Below are 16,093 nucleotides of genomic sequence, written 5' to 3'. Positions count from 1 at the left end.
TGAGGCCCAAAGAAGCATCTACCCTTGCTGAGTTCCCAGGCCACACTGCTCAAGACAGTGATGAAACTGCATGGGCTCTTTAGTCTCCCAGAGGTGGTAGGAAGGGGTGGTGGGGAAGGTGGGCCGCAAGTGAGCTGGGATAGAAAGAGGAGGATGCAGAACACGAGGATAAAAGGGAAGGGCGGTTGTGGGCACTGTGCTGTTGAGAGCATGTTTTTATACACTGCTGCGTTCTGGTTTCGCATTGTCCATGGAAGAAGGCAGAGTAGTACTGTTAACTACGTTATCATGTGAAGAAACTGAGGCAGGAGAGATGCTGCTGTCTCAGTTGCTATGGCAGTGATTTGTAGAAGTGGCCCAGAGTCTGTTCCAGACTCCATAGTAGTGCTCTGCCACATGGCTTATAATGATAGGAGAACTTCACTCATTGGTGCTGGATGAATACTCCGGTAGCCCTGGTGCCCTGAGTGAAACTACAGACTTATTCTTCCTTTCAGCCACATGACATGTACTCTCAATTTTGGGAGCGTGCAGGTCCATGCGTTGTTATCTGGTTATGCTCCCCAGGGTAACCCAGTGTTCTCAGCTGTGGCTCATTCCTGGGATCAGCTCGCCAGGTGCAGTGCTTCACTACTCAGGTTCTCTTTAACCTAATTTAGGTTTAATTAAGAGTGGCTTTATTTTAATCCTCAAAAACGTTTTGAAGGGACTAACTTGGAAGTAATATGCTTACATTTAATTCACCTGTGTTTAAGCTCAAGTCCATTTCAGAGGTTCATTTAACATCTCATATTAAATGCAAATTAAATGATCACTCAGGTACTCTGTTATAGAATACTTGGCCAAAGAAAGCCTCCAATTGTAGGAAAGACTGGGTCATGCTGAATGAGGGCGAGAATCAGATCACTGGCCCTTGGCATCACAAGGGATCTTTTACTGAAACTCTGAAATGGAATCCTCTACTCCCAAACCCTCTCCCGTAGAAGACAACCCCCTACACCCCACCCCCAAACCTTTCTTCAAATTCCCTCTTTCAGTGAAAGGCTTTGTCCGACCCCTTTCCCTCAGCCCTGACATCTTTCCAGGCAATTACTGGGGCCTGGCAAATACCATCTCTGATTTAATTGGAACCCCACATCTCAGCTAGTTTATTTTTTTAACCTTCTAATTGGTCTCCTGCCTCCAGTCGCTTCCCAGCCAAGGTCATCCTGCACTCCACTGACAGAATTATCTAACTATGTATCTCTCATCATGCTGCTCCACTGAGTGAAAACTTTGGCTGGTTCCCCAATGCCTTCAGCCTAATTTTCAAACTTTGTAACATGGAATTCAAATTTCTCTCAGTTCGATTCATCTCCCACTACACTCCCAGGCTTCTACTCTTCATCCATACTGAGAAAGTCATTGTTTCGCAAACACACAGGGCAACTGCCTCCATACTTTTCCTTCTGCTGTTGTCACATCATTTCCGCAATTCTGGTGCTTCTTCTTGGGATATCTCAGACATTACTATCTTGACTTCTCCCTGTCCTAGAAGGAGTGAAGGCTGCTTCTCTGTGGCAGTTCACCAGTGTGCACATACCTCTTAACTGTGTAGCTCCTGCCTGTACTTGGATCACAAGCCACATTCCCTTAGTTACCATTTTATTCCCTATCATGTAATGTGTACTAGTGGAATGTAAGCTTCTTAAAAGCAGTCAGCAGTCTTTGTGGCTGGCACATCGTAGGTTTTTATTGTGTATTTGTTGAAGGAGTGACTATCAACAAATGTTTGGATTAGCAAGGGAAGAAATGTATGGTTCAGATAGAACCGGTGCACTTACCCCTTTTGTTGACCATATGTGTGCATCAGAATCCCACTGTGTGTAGCTGTGGTCTTGTGCCTTGTGAAGTGGGAACAGGCTCTTGCTAATATCTAGCTTTCCAAAGCACTTACAATGCATCTAACTGGTGTGATCTTGTTTTATATCGGGAGGCTGGATCACATTTCTGTATCTACTGGTTTCACACTATGAAGTATACTTATGGAAGAAGATACTACTTTGTTGTAATTCTTCATTTGGTAATAATTCCCCTTAGTTATTTAGAATTATAGCTAAATCATAGAGAAGATTGAATTTAAGAGAAGTTAACAAAATTTTGCTTTTAAAAATCCCATTAGCTGTTTCTTTCTTGGGCAGATAGCTACACCTAGTGGCTTTGTGGATTATTTCAGAGACTCTAGGAACAACTTTTTGGGTATTTTTTTCTCCCTTTATTTAACCTCTGCTTATTTGGTATCTTTTATTTCCTTTTAATTGGTGAAAAGATATTTTTAACTCTCTTTTATTCTGCTATTTTTAGAAGGTAAGCTGATTCTAGCATAGGAATGGAGATAGAGGAATTCATGTTTGTCCATAAAAAGCATGTCCCATGTCATAAGTAGAGTACTGTAAATACAAATAGCAAGGCAATTAGGCCCAGGACCCTCTGATACTTAAATAGGAGCCTTTTGTGCAAAGTACTCTCTTTCTGTTATGTGGATATTTCCCAGATTTCTTTGCCAGATGTGTATATTAATCAGTATATGCACAAATATACACTCTTGCATTGGATGCCGTATTTATCAAGCACACAAGAATAAATTCTACCCACATACATTTTCCGTGTCATTGTACCATATTTGTATTTTGAAATTTTTGATGGAAATATGCCTAGCATGTATCACACACATTTCTGCCTTTTAATAAAGGCTATGTTTTATAATTATCCTTATCTTGACAACTTAGAACCATAGTTAATAAATATTAATTGCTGCAGTGAACTGAAGCCTTCAGGAGACACTTAGAAACTCTTTGCTCTAATTTCTTTTAGATAGACTACAGTGCTTTACAAAACATTTGTGTCTATTCTTTACAGTTTTTTCTGTCTTCTCCTTGTGTCTCTTTGCTACTGGTATTGTTTCTTTTGCAACTCTCCTTCTTTTGCAATTCTATTTCTATTTCTCCTACTCCTGTCCCCTTCTGAATTGTGTCTTCTAATTCTGCTGTGGACTAGAGAGGCAACTAACCACATAGCTTACTAGTAACTCAATTCTCCTGGCTTCTACTTTTGTGCCCTTACACTAGCCTGAAAATATATACTAAATCCACAGTGCTTTAAAGTCAAGAGTAACTAACGCCTTAAACTCGTGAGTAAAATTAAGAGTAACTAGATTTTGAGATATTGTCCACTAGAGTAAGTTGCATAGCCTTAGAGATTCTGTTACTACTATTTTAACCATTGGTCAGTCTTTGTTGTGTGATTCCTGGCCAGGTCACTGAGTTCTTTGTATCCATACACGCACAGAATTAAGTCAGAGTATTCGTTGTACATTTAGTATGCATCAGGTACATGGTGGGCACAAACTTGCATCTGTAGACTTCTTTGATAGCATAGCACAATTGATACAACATTCAGGATTACAGTGCCTTGATAATTATTTACATTTGAATTCTCTATTCAAATTTGTTTAAGACTGTCCATAATAATGATTTGCAGAGGTTCTCACTTAACTTTAAAACTTTGTGACTTATGTAATTATGGCCAGATAATTTATAAACAGAACTTGAAGAGAAAGTTGACTTTTCTTTTTACAGTTCATATGATCTCTAAGCCACAGGGTATCTAATCTCCTCACGAATGGTACCTGCATGCAGTGTAGCTACCCTAAATCTATTAGATTCCAAATATCTTTCGAAAATTCTGTCACCTGTGTAACCTATATTATTAAATTTTAAGACTCTTTATAATCTTAATTTAGTCCTAGGGTTGATTTTAAATAAAATTTTGATTATTTACCAAGATATCTAGGAGCTAGACTTAAAGGATTTCTTTATAAACCAAGAGAGTATTGATTTTTTTCATCATTCCTAAATAAAACTATTTTTTGTCCAAGTATTCTTTTCAATGAAGAAATTCTTTGTGGCCAGTAATTTTGGGATTCATTGGCTTTCTTTTTGATGCATTTTTTTGTCTCCTTGACTTCAAATTCTTGGGGAGTAGGACTGGGCCATTTGGCATACAATTTGTCAAATAGTCAAGTGGCAGTGAGAGAACCAGGCTTTGGCATCCGGACCACAGGTGGAAAATTAACAAAAGGTTCTGCACTCTTCTCTGGAGTTTAATATCATTAGAAGAAGGTGACCATTACTCTTTCAAATCCAAAGGTGACAAATAAAATTTCAAATGCTGGTTCCTGCCCGGTGACCTGTGACACTATTCGAGAAACACATCTTCAGTGTCTAATGAAGAGCTTCATTGAGAGACTCCATTTTTAGAAACGAAATCTGGGTGACTGTCAGGTGTTTCCACAGGATTCAACCACCTAACATAATCACATGCCACTATTAAAATACATTGGAAAAGGTTTGATAACACAGGAAAAATAATGTATTGTTTAAAAAAGAGCATTCTTTAACTGTATTACAGTACCTCATTTTAGTTGAAAAATTATCTTATACAATTAGAAGAATATATATGAGTATTAATAGTGCTTATCTTTTGTAGATAGCATTGCAGATGATTTTTCTTCTGTATTTTTTTTTTCAGATTTGCAACAATGAACTTGGATTATTTTACTGTCCGCAACATGTTATTAAAAACCTATTTTTAACTTGTTTTGCCTCTATAGTGAAAGAAACTTTTCCCCTAAGGCTTCCTAACATTGTCATTTCGAAAAGGGGGACAGGGTACACTGATTTAGCATTTAGAAGACGTGTCAACTTTTATTTAATTTATTCAAAAAATACTTGTTGATATTGTGAGCAGGCAGTGTTGAGGATTCTTTATTAAACTAGGGCCCCAGGAGAAGATGGACAATAAACAAATATTTATGTCTTGTGGTAAGTGCTAAAGATAGAGAATAAAGGGACTACTGAATGTTGCGGAGGGGAGGTGTCTTTTATTTTTCTGGTCCTAAGTTTCTTAATCTGTAAAAAGGGTCAGATCAGAAGAATAACAATATCCTTCTCTCAACATTCTGTGACTTTCCTGACTTTTGAATTACACTTGGCTCCCTAAGCAATTATATCACCCAAATACAGAAATAGGTCCTTTTTAGCAATGCGATAAAAGAGGAAGTATGTGTCTGGACAAGAGTACTGAATAAATAGCAAAAAAAAATTTTTTAATCCAGTGGTATTTCTATAACTTATTAATAATAAAGATGGCAAGTGAAGATTGCAGAACATTAAATGTGTATGTAGTGAGTAGTGCAAAAGAAAACATGTTTTAAAAGAAATTACTCTTAGGTAAGTAGTAACTTTTCTGTGATTAACATTTGTGTATAGACACACGAACACCTAGAAAACAATTTGACTTTAGTTTTGCTTTCCCAGAAGGTTTATATCATCAAATCTCATTTGCATTTTCATGCAGTTAGGTGATATAAAATATTGGGGAAACAAACAACATGAAAGAAGAAGAGTTCTTTTGGAGTTGGTGGCAGAAAGCCAAAAGATGAAATGGACATCATTGGAGAAATTCTCTTTGATGAATATGAACTTTTCTAAAATGCATTGTCTTATCCATCTCCTGTTTTACTGCATTTAGCTGTTGGATGGCACCTTGTATAAAACTTTGCAGACTAGAACTACTTTTTTGTCATTGTTCGCCTCAAATTAGGGGAATGAAAACTTCTTTCCTCAAATAGGAATGATATAGGTGGCACTTGTCATCTCTTGTCTTCCAGAAACTATTCCTGTGATGCCTCACACCATCTTTTCTTTGTTTCAGATATCCTCTGGCAGTTGTAGGCAGGATGTTTCAGAATCCCCTGAATTGCGTCAGAAATCACCATTATTTCAGTTTGCTGAGGTAATATGTTACAATTTATACTTAATGAGATTATATTGTGAGCTTAAATTTAGGTTGATGGCAGTAACTTAAAGCAATGAAGAATTCTCCGTAGCTCAATTAACCATAGATAGGAAAATAGAATCAAATTTTGGAGCTCCACAGTCTGTCAATTAAGGAATAACTTTATGTTTATAGAAGCTTCTCATTAAGTCGTAGTAAATATTACATTTAAACCGCATCACTAATTTTTATTCATGGATAATAAAGTTAAGAATACAATTAAACTATTGTTAGAACTTAGTCATTTATTAGCTGTTAATTTATCAGTTGTTAAATCAGAAGATGGAATCAACTCATGGTTATTGGCTATGCATTACTTTCTTTTAAAAAAAAGAAAGTGCACTTTGCTCTTAATTGAAACTTTAGCATGCTGTTGGCATTTTTCAAGGTCTTATGTCTTGTGTCAAACTTGTTTGATTCCATGTGTTTCCAATGTTGCTTCAGAGATGATGTAGAAAAGCACATTGTCCTTACGATCAAATGTATAAAGTTAAGACAACTTCCCCAAATATCTTCATTTGCCCTAGAACTCAGTACGGAGCCATCATTGATTAATTTTTTCTAAACATTAAAGTGGTTTTCCCTTGATCATTTGAATTGTCTTTTACTAGACCTTCTCTTGCACTGTCATCCTTCCTAATATATGCCATTGTGTTAGGTGTTGTCCAAAGAGAACATATTTTTAGTTTCAGATTCTTTTCTTCTCTAGTGCCTTTTCCTGGTGGATCTCAACATTTCCTTGGCAAAACTACAATTCACAAAGGCAGAGGCCATTCCTTTTGAGACATTGTTCATAATATACATAAATGCCTTGCTAATACACCAGAATGTTATTGTACATATTTGCTCACATGATATTCCTTACCTATCACTTTCCTTTCTATATGTTTGAGATACGCTGTGTGAATTCCAATTGTTTTATATATTATTTCCTCAAGAATTTAAGGTTACAGAGGATTCACTCTGCACTCAACTTTTAAACAGTAGTTATGTAGTTATAGACATGTTAAATAATGTTGGTCCCAATTTTGAAAGCATAGATGCATGGCCAGTGATCCCTGAATCTAAAGATCTAATGAAAACCCTAAAATTTCACATGAAATTTTGTATTGACATATGCACATTTTTGTGGGCTCTATAGCATACCTAAGAGATCCCTGACTCTGTTGATTTATAGAAAGGGTCCCTATTCCTGATCTGATATTTCTTCAGGAACTCCCTATTCATGTCATTGCCTGAGTGTCTCTATCCCAATAATAATTTATAAAGAAATTCCCTTGTTTAGAAACTTGTGAAATGCCTTTCAAAAATCTAAGGGGTTGATGTCAGTGGTTTCTACATTTCCTTCATTGTCTTATTTAATTTTGAAAGAAATATAGGCTAGGCAATTTCCCTTACATAAACTGACTATTTTCTTTAACTTTTATAGAGGGTTGATAGGAATGAAAAGTGCTCTCTGAAGTTAGACCTTCTCAATTCATAATTCCCAGGACTTCAGGAAAGTCCTTGTGGACTCATACATGCAGTCTGTCACACTTGTACATGTTGTTCGTTTGAAATGATAACATTTCATGATTTGACCAAGAAGCATACAATTTTTCCTTCAAATGTCTTTAAAACACTTGGTTAAATTTTATTCACTCACAATGATGGTTTTATATCTACTTTATTAAATAGGATCTGGATCTTTTTTTCTTTTTACTGATGTTTATTCTAAAGATGCTTCTATGTCTGATTATAGTGGCATTAAAATTTTCTTAATGGCCTCAGCAGTGAATAAAGTCAATAATTCCATCAGTCACTTTACTAATTCTTTCTCATCCCTAAACATTACTTTGATACTGTATCACCAACTGCCTCCATGGTTTTTCTAACCAACTTAATTTAATTAAGATGAAAAAAATTGACTTCTCTGGTTGAAGGATTATAATTAAGGTGCATTTTATTGCTTAGTAAGTACCCTTTGATGGAGTTCATGAGCACAGTTAATTGAAGAACAATACTTTTATGGGACTGGGAATGGGCTGAATTCATAATGCCTAAGCTTTTTGCTCTTGTGAGTCACTTTCACCCTATTTTGTAGCTGGATGGAAGTATTGTTCACTTTGGAACCAAAATTAGTAACTGACATTGTTCTCAAAAGATCTTTGAGAAGTACTTCCAAGGGCCATCAGAGCAAACTTAATAAGGCTACCATATACTAAGTGGAAAAGAAAGGTCTCCTAGTTGAATCAAGTATAGTATGGCAGAGTCCTCCATCCACTGTCCGATGCCTGTAGAGTGAGAGGAAGAGGGAGAAAGAGAGGTGTGTGTGTGTATGTGTGAGTGCGTGCATGTGCGCACGCATGCACATGGATGGTGTTACAAAAGAAATGCTGTTCCTCTTCAGTGAATAATTTATTGGGTGCTGGTACTATGCCAGGCAGTGTATTCTGTAGCTTGTTTTCTTTTCACTGTAATCCTGTAAAATGGGGATTATTCTCTTCATCATCATTGTCAGTTTACAGTTGGGAAAAATAAGTCTTAGAAGGATTAGCTGAACTGCCCAAGGTCATGTAGCTAGCGAGCAGCAAGCTAAGATTCAGTCCCAGATACCCTGAGCCACATCCATATGCTTCTCAAACACTGTTTCCCAGCTGCCTCTAAGCAGAGAACAGCTTGAGGGGAGTGGTGTAGGAAAGAGAGTGACTGACTTTCCTGCAGCTTCCAGCTTTTAATAATATTTTAACAAATATATTGAAATAAAGCAGTTCATCTCAACGCTCCTCAACTGCTGTTTGCAACATACCTGATACCCTACAAGAGACATGGCAAATGAGCCAGTCGTGGTCTTTTGTTCTTCCAATCATCTAGACACATGGCCTTTGTCTTCCTTTATCATTTATACTGTTCTTCTAAAAGGCATTAAGGGTGATGATTCATGTCTTAATCTTTATCAGTGTGTACAGTGGAAATACATGGCTGAATCTATTAGTCTGATATGGGAAAATGTCCTTGTGCGTTAAAGATTACTTGTTTCCTTTCAGATATCTTCAAGTACGTCTCACCCTGATGCTTCTTCAAAGCAGTGTCAAGCCTCAGCCTTGTTTCAGTTTGCAGAGGTATGACCTGTTTTTGTCGTTGTTGTTGTTAATGATTATTGGGCTCAGAAACTTACTGAGCTCAGGAAATATTAGAATAGAGTTTTAATAACGTATAGCGAACTTTAGGCATGCCTTTCGCCATTACGAACATAATGCACGTAAGGGAATACTTCATGCTTTTTGCTGCCTTTGCTATAATCATAGATCAGCTCCATATTTTGTATTCATTTTATAAACATTCATTAAGGAGTTCATTTAGAATAGACCCTTTCCACTAATTCATTTATTTAATTTTACCTTGTTTTTATTTTAAAAGCTTGAAAAAAACTGCTGTCCACATGAAGGCCTTAGGATTCCAATTTATTAAATTTTTCCAGTAGTAACATTAGATGCTGTAATTTATGAATAACTCACAGTGGATGCAGTGGTGAATACAACCTGTTAAATCATCAGCACTTAGCTTTCTATGTGATGTAGCTTTAGCCAGCGTTTTTATTAGTGTTTAATCCCAGGCTTAGATCAGGTCAGCTCTTACAGGATCTCAGATTTCTTTGGTTTGTCAGCCAGAGAGAGAGCACACACTAGAGAGTGCTTACTTAGTGTGAAGAGGCACATCGGATATGCTTGATTTTACCACAAAAGCCCTGGCCTCAACCATATGCTGCTCATTCCTAATGAGCCTGTATGACAAATAATAAAATGCAGATTGATCGTGAGAATAATATGGTGTCTGCTTTCGGTCTTTCCCCTCTTTCCTCTTTTATTAATTCCAACCAAAAATACATATCCTAAACTAAGCAGTTTTTTAAAGGGTTGAGAGAAAATGACAAGCAGGACTGTTCTGTTTAATATTGATGTATTGAATCACTTTGATTCATTTGAATAAAGAGTGCTGCATAAATGAAATGTAAAATGATATCCTTTTGGCAAGAGAAAACTCAGCATCTTACTTTGAAAATGAGGAAAAATTACTTTCAGCTTTTACATTAAAAAAAGAAATCCTGCTTCCTCTTGGGACACTTATCTCAACCACTGTGACTTTATACCACCAATTGGCCTGCTTATCTGTTAGGCTTCTCTGACACAGTATTTGCTTTAGTTGTTGAGGGCTATTCTATCGACTGGTAACGAAAATATCATATGATGCTACTACCATTTATGAAGAACAATTTGCTTGATGAATCTGAATAAATTAGGATTTTATTATAATTTTTCATTATGATAAGCAGACTGTTATTTCCAGTCTGGGGAAATCGTTTTGTTTACTTTCTTGCTTTCCTTCAGTTGTTGGCATCCATTTATTTGATACGAATACTTTTTTTAAGAGTTAAAAAAAAATTGTGGTAGGGACTAAATTTGTTTTTAATTTTGATGCCCGAGCCAGTCCCATGCAACTTTTTAGAAATATTTTCCTCAAAACAGAATGTATTTGCCATATATTCTGTTTGATTAAATTTTACACTCTCTAGCAGGAATATAGTGGCTCATCTTTGACACACCTGACAATGCATTAACTACCAACAGTATTCAGCTTCATTTAAAATGTCAGTATGGGATATCACAGCTGGTGTTTCCAACAGTTATCTTCACTCAGAACGTGATTGTTATTTAAGTGAAACTATTATCATATTTATGAGGAGTTCCCTGAAGCCCTGGGCAGCTTTGAGGAACCAGTTTGCTGATGTAACAGGGGCTGTCCTGTGCTTGTGGAGAATGAGATCCCAGCCTCTCTTAAAATAGTCCTTGCTACTCAGTATGCTCACTCCTTAAAGCATGAGAAGTTTTTTCTTTTTTAATATTTTTTTAATGTTTATTTTTGAGAGAGATAGAGCACGAGCAGAGGAGGAGCTGAGAGAGAGGGAGACACAGAATCAGAAGCAAGCTCCAGACTCTGAGCTGTCAGCACAAAGCCCAACGCAGGGCTCTAACTCACGAGCCCTGAGTTCATGACCTGAGCGGAAGTCAGAGGCTTAACCGACTGAGCCACCCAGGTGCCCCAAGAAGGGTTTGTTTGTTTGTTTTCCAAGAAAGAAAAGAAACTTTTCTCTCTTGGGAGTTGTGCAGGGATATGTTTGCAGATTTCACTCCTCTGCTCAGTAGCATCAGGAGACATAAAAAGTGTTAATTTGAAAATGATTAGAGTTACTGCAAGACCTCATAAGAGAGGAAGGTATGCATGGTGGCAAAATCAAAATATTTTGCCCTAGAATCAAATGCAATTCCCTCTGTCAATCAGTATATTATTTTTGCTAGTTATATTTTGCTTAGATTGGTAATATTAACACTTTTCATTCCTAAGTAAATTAAATTATTGCGTGCTTGTTTATTACTTGTAACTGTTATATATGATTATACAAGAGAAGCACACGGTTCCCTAAGGATATGTAACTTCTCTGGTCAGTTGCCTCAGCTGGCCCAAGAGAACCCTAAGTTTCAATCTCTGACATCTTATGATCTGACCACATTGTTGGCCTCATTTGAGGCTGGTTTAATTCAAAGCTAAACAAGATCTAACTACATAAACTAATAAAATTATCTACTAAAATCTGCTATGAGCACAGGTATTGCAGAAGAAATAGAATAGGTTATAATTACTAACTGTAATCGTATCCCTAAAACTTTTATAATTATTTTGTATAACACTCATCACCTTTGAGAAAACATAAAGACTCTTGAATTCTTGTTTTAATTAGTCTACAGCAGAGGTTCTCAAACTTTAAAATGCATCAGAGTTCCCTCAGAGCCTTGTTCAAACAGATTGCTGGGCTCTACTGCCAGGGCTCTGATTTATTAAGTCTGGGGGCAGGGGTGGGGAAAGGTGCCTGGCAATTTGCATTTCTAACAAATTTCCTGTTAGAAAACCACAGTTCAAGGTCACTGCTCTGTAGTTTGTAATTGTTACCGTGAGTTATTGAATCGTCATTGTTGAGGCACTTCCTGGTATGTCTGGGACCTCATAGGGAAAGGGTGAATTGAAAAGGGGATGGACATGTAATGGAAATCTACTCAATGGCCCACTTACAGCCCCACCTCTTTTCAGAGGGATTTCCATCCTATTATGTGCACTTAGAGAAAAATGGGGGTTTATGTGATTTAGGAAACAATTTACTCCTTAAAACTGTTGAGCTTTGTGATGTTATTTTAAGGTCAGGCAGGCAAAATGCTTAGAGACCATTCCTGCTAATTTGATTTACAAACATTCATAACTTTGAGAAGAGATTAGTTAGATCTTCTCTTGGCAGTGGGTCATTTATTGTGTCAAATAATTATCCTAGGAACACATTGTTTAAGAAACCGTAAGCCCTGGGCAGTTCTTTAAGTTGAAGTTGTTTTTTCTTTCACACTAAGTCCTGGGTTTCTGCTTTGCAGGCTTAGAAGGATGTTTTTCTTTCTTAATCAAGTCTGATAGTTTGAAAACTCGTTGAAGTGAACCTGCATGGAGTCATGAAACTGAATAAAGAACATTTTGTTTGTAGATTCCCCACGAAAGCTTACGTTTAAAGAAAAATATACTTGCTTTGCAAGATCTAGGAAGAAATACAGAGTGTAAAGCCTGTTCACCGCCACCCCCCTCCATTTCAGCCTGTCTCCATTCCTTGCTGATACCCCTAATTCATCTGTGTTCACCTTGGCCCATCTGAAGAGCCATCACTCTGTTTCCTGGCTCTGATCCATTACATTGGTCAGAATGAGTTTCCTATCTGCATCTTCTGTTGTTTACAGGTAGAGTGACACATCCATCACATTTTAGATCTCATTTACTGAAGACTAATGACCACATGTAATGCCAGAAGGGAGCTATTGTCTTCTATCATTTAACAGGTCTGGAAGCCATGACCAGTTCACATACTCTCTTTTCCGTTGTGTGGCTGACTCTTACACCTACAATATATCTTTGCATTGAAATATATTTACTTTGAAGACAAAGAACTAATCTAGATGATTTAGACCAATAAATTTGGACATTAAAACTTCCCTTAGAAGGTATTTACTTTGCCAATATAAATACAGCCATAATCTCCTCAAATTTAAAGCAATGCCACAATTGGATAGATGCAATAGGTGCAAATTTAAAGCATTCATTTTCATCATGGACTGTTCAATATGTTACAGAATATTACACTCGACAAAAACTGCATACTCACACTGCAGCTAATCAGTGTGAAAGTATCACGTGTTTTTATTGGAAGCATTAATATTTCTTTTAAGGTAAGAAAGACCAATCATCCCATGTTGTTCATTTGGGTTTTTAAAATTTTTTTTATTCATTCAGTAATTATCAGTCATTTCCTCCCAGACTACATTGTTTTATGATACCCCTCATAACTCCAAAACACTTCCTCCATTACCTATTTTACTTTTAATCTTTACTACCTGTTTCCGTGGTATGCTTCCCTACCTCAGGCAGCTATAAAATTAACAGTTTAACATCCAGGGTGATCATTTTTCTTAGCACATTTGCTCTGCGTCTTGTGCTATTACACGCACTCTGTTTATCAGAACAGTACATGCTGCCAAAGGAGAGACTATGGAGTTAACAGATTGGCAAGCACCGTCTAATTTGAGGAAAATAAAAAGCAAAGCCAGGAATGTGCTATGCAGTATGGCCCACTAGGGTCCCCTACCCATAAGTATAACATAACCTGCCCTTCCTCCACTAGCCGACCAGACTTTGAAGAACATATTACTGTGATGTTCATACTTGAAAGGATGCGTAAGTCTCTTAAATAGGAAAACAATGGGGGAAATGAACAGTGGTATAAACAGTGGTATAACAAATCAGCATTGTAGAAGCTCTAACAAAGCTATCAGAAGAGATCAGGTTACTGAAAGAAATGTATAAATAAAAAGAGAGAAGGCCCTAAGACAAAACCCTGAAGAAAAGCATTTAAGGGGTCACCAGAGAAAGGAGAGCCAGCAGAGGAGAACAACAAGGAGTGGCTTGGGGGATAAGAGGGAAATAAGACAGACCCTCCAGTAATGGAAGTCCAGAGAAGAATTTCCCAAAAAAAAGGTTAGCCATATCAAACGTTGCCAAGAAATCAAGATAAGGACCAGCCACAGATGTTAACATATGTCTAAAAATTAAGAAGCCCAAAGATGCTTTTAGAAAGCATATCTCCCTGGGAATGCAAGCTGGTGCAGCCACTCTGGAAAACTGTATGGAGGCTCCTCAAAAAACTAAAAATAGAACTACCCTGTGACCCAGCAATTGCACTACTAGGCATTTATCCACGGGATACAAGTGTGCTGTTTCAAAGGGACACATGTACCCCTGTGTTTATAGCAGCACTATCAACAATAGCCAAAGTATGGAAAGAGCCCAAATGTCCACTGATGGATGAATGGATAAAGAAGATGTGTACATATGTACATATACATATACACACAATGGAGTATTATTCGGCAGTCAAAAAGAATGAAATCTTGCCATTTGCAACTATGTGGATGGAACCGGAGGGTATTATGCTAAGTGAAATTAGCCAGAGAAAGCAAAAATTATATTACTTCATTCATATGAGGACTTTAAGAGACAAAACAGATGAACATAAGGGAAGGGAAACAAAAAGAATATAAAAACAGGGAGGGGGACAAAACAGAAGAGACTCATAAATACGGGGAACAAACTGAGGGTTACTGGAGGGGTTGTGGGAAGGGGGATGAGCTAAATGGGTAAGGGACACTAAGGAATCTACCAAAATCATTGTTGTACTGTATGCTAACTAATTTGGATGTAAATTTTAAAAAATAAAAAAATTTAAAGAATAAAATAAAAAGAAAGCATATCTCCCCACAGTCATTCCAGGAAAACCATACTGGTTGGTAATTATAGAAATGTTGGGCTACTGGGGCTCCTGGGTGGCTCAGTCAATTGGACTCATGGTTGGTGAGTTCGAGCCCCATGTTGGGCTCTGTGCTGACAGCTCAGAGCCTGGAGCCTGCTTTGGATTCTGTGTCTCCTTCTCTCTCTCTCTCTGCCCCTCCCTCACTCACTCTCTGTCTCTCACAAATGAATAAACATTAAAAAAAATTAACAAAAGAAATGTTGGGCTGCTAAAGTACATTGACCCTCCCCCCACACAAGCTCCTTTGGAAATCTTTCTTATACCTACAGATAGGTCAAAGTCCTCCCATGGGTGATGAGGGAACTAGTTCTTACTAGACATAAGTAGTAGTTCCTTTTGAAAGGTAAAGAACCATTCTCAGTTCTCTACTTAGACAACTGTGCATTATCTCAAATGGCAGATAATGCATCCACACAGTCCAAAGTTCTTCATTGAGCCCCGCAGTCTTCCACGCACAGAGTGTGTGGTAGTGAACAAATACTTAGTGTCGAGGAGCATAAACCTACAACAAAAGGAACAGCAGAGGGAGTCAGTGTAAGAACTAGAACCACTCCACGTTGTGGCTGTGTGGTGTGGGATTACCCAGCCTGTCCTCTAGTGATTCTTTTTTTTTTTTTTTTCTTTTTTTCTTTTTCAACGTTTTTTTTTTATTTATTTTTGGGACAGAGAGAGACAGAGCATGAACGGGGGAGGGGCAGAGAGAGAGGGAGACACAGAATCGGAAACAGGCTCCAGGCTCCGAGCCATCAGCCCAGAGCCCGACGTGGGGCTCGAACTCACGGACCGCGAGATCGTGACCTGGCTGAAGTCGGCCGCCCAACCGACTGCGCCACCCAGGCGCCCCGAGTGATTCTTAAGAGTGTCATGTGATTATGTGATAAATTTAATATTCTACGAATTACTAAATTTCATGATTATCCTTTAACATTGCAATTTTAGTGTGTAACTAATTTTTGGACTATACTAAGAGAGCTTTATGTTTATTCAAGTTACTGTTGATAAATTCTTGTTGATAATCATTGTACCACTTATTGAGAACACAATATGGGCTCAGCACTGTGCCAGACTTTTCACTGACATAACATCTAATCTTGACAACAATAATATGGGGCAGGTATTATTGTTTCTGTTTTGAAGATGAGGTAGATGAGACTCAATTTGCTTAAGTTGACAGAGCAAAAAGTAATGAAGGTGTGTCTGACACAAAAGTCATGTTCTTTCTTTTATACAGCCTGGGTTCGAGACGCTGACAATTCTGTATGTTTGGTACTTCATTCCCTCAAGTAA

The 16,093-nt window shown here is 37.6% G+C and overlaps 1 protein-coding gene across 7 annotated transcripts in view; it reads left to right on the top strand.

Moving 5' to 3' along the window:
* The window catches only part of BBX (BBX high mobility group box domain containing), a 287,870-nt gene that overhangs the window by 213,780 nt on the left and 57,997 nt on the right, over positions 1-16,093 (top strand). For all 7 annotated transcript variants that reach the window (XM_086675525.1, XM_086675529.1, XM_086675524.1 and 4 more), the window contains 2 exons: positions 5,755-5,835; positions 8,904-8,978. In XM_086675525.1, coding sequence (XP_086531651.1) covers positions 5,755-5,835; positions 8,904-8,978 — 156 coding nt within the window. The remainder of the gene's footprint in view (positions 1-5,754; positions 5,836-8,903; positions 8,979-16,093) is intronic.

This window comes from Puma concolor, chromosome C2 (genome assembly GCF_028749965.1).
Source record: "Puma concolor isolate L17-30 chromosome C2, mPumCon1.1.hap2, whole genome shotgun sequence".
Lineage (NCBI taxonomy): Eukaryota > Metazoa > Chordata > Mammalia > Carnivora > Felidae > Puma > Puma concolor.
The sequence above is the reverse complement of the archived record's forward strand: the minus strand, read 5'-3'. Positions and strand labels throughout refer to the sequence as shown.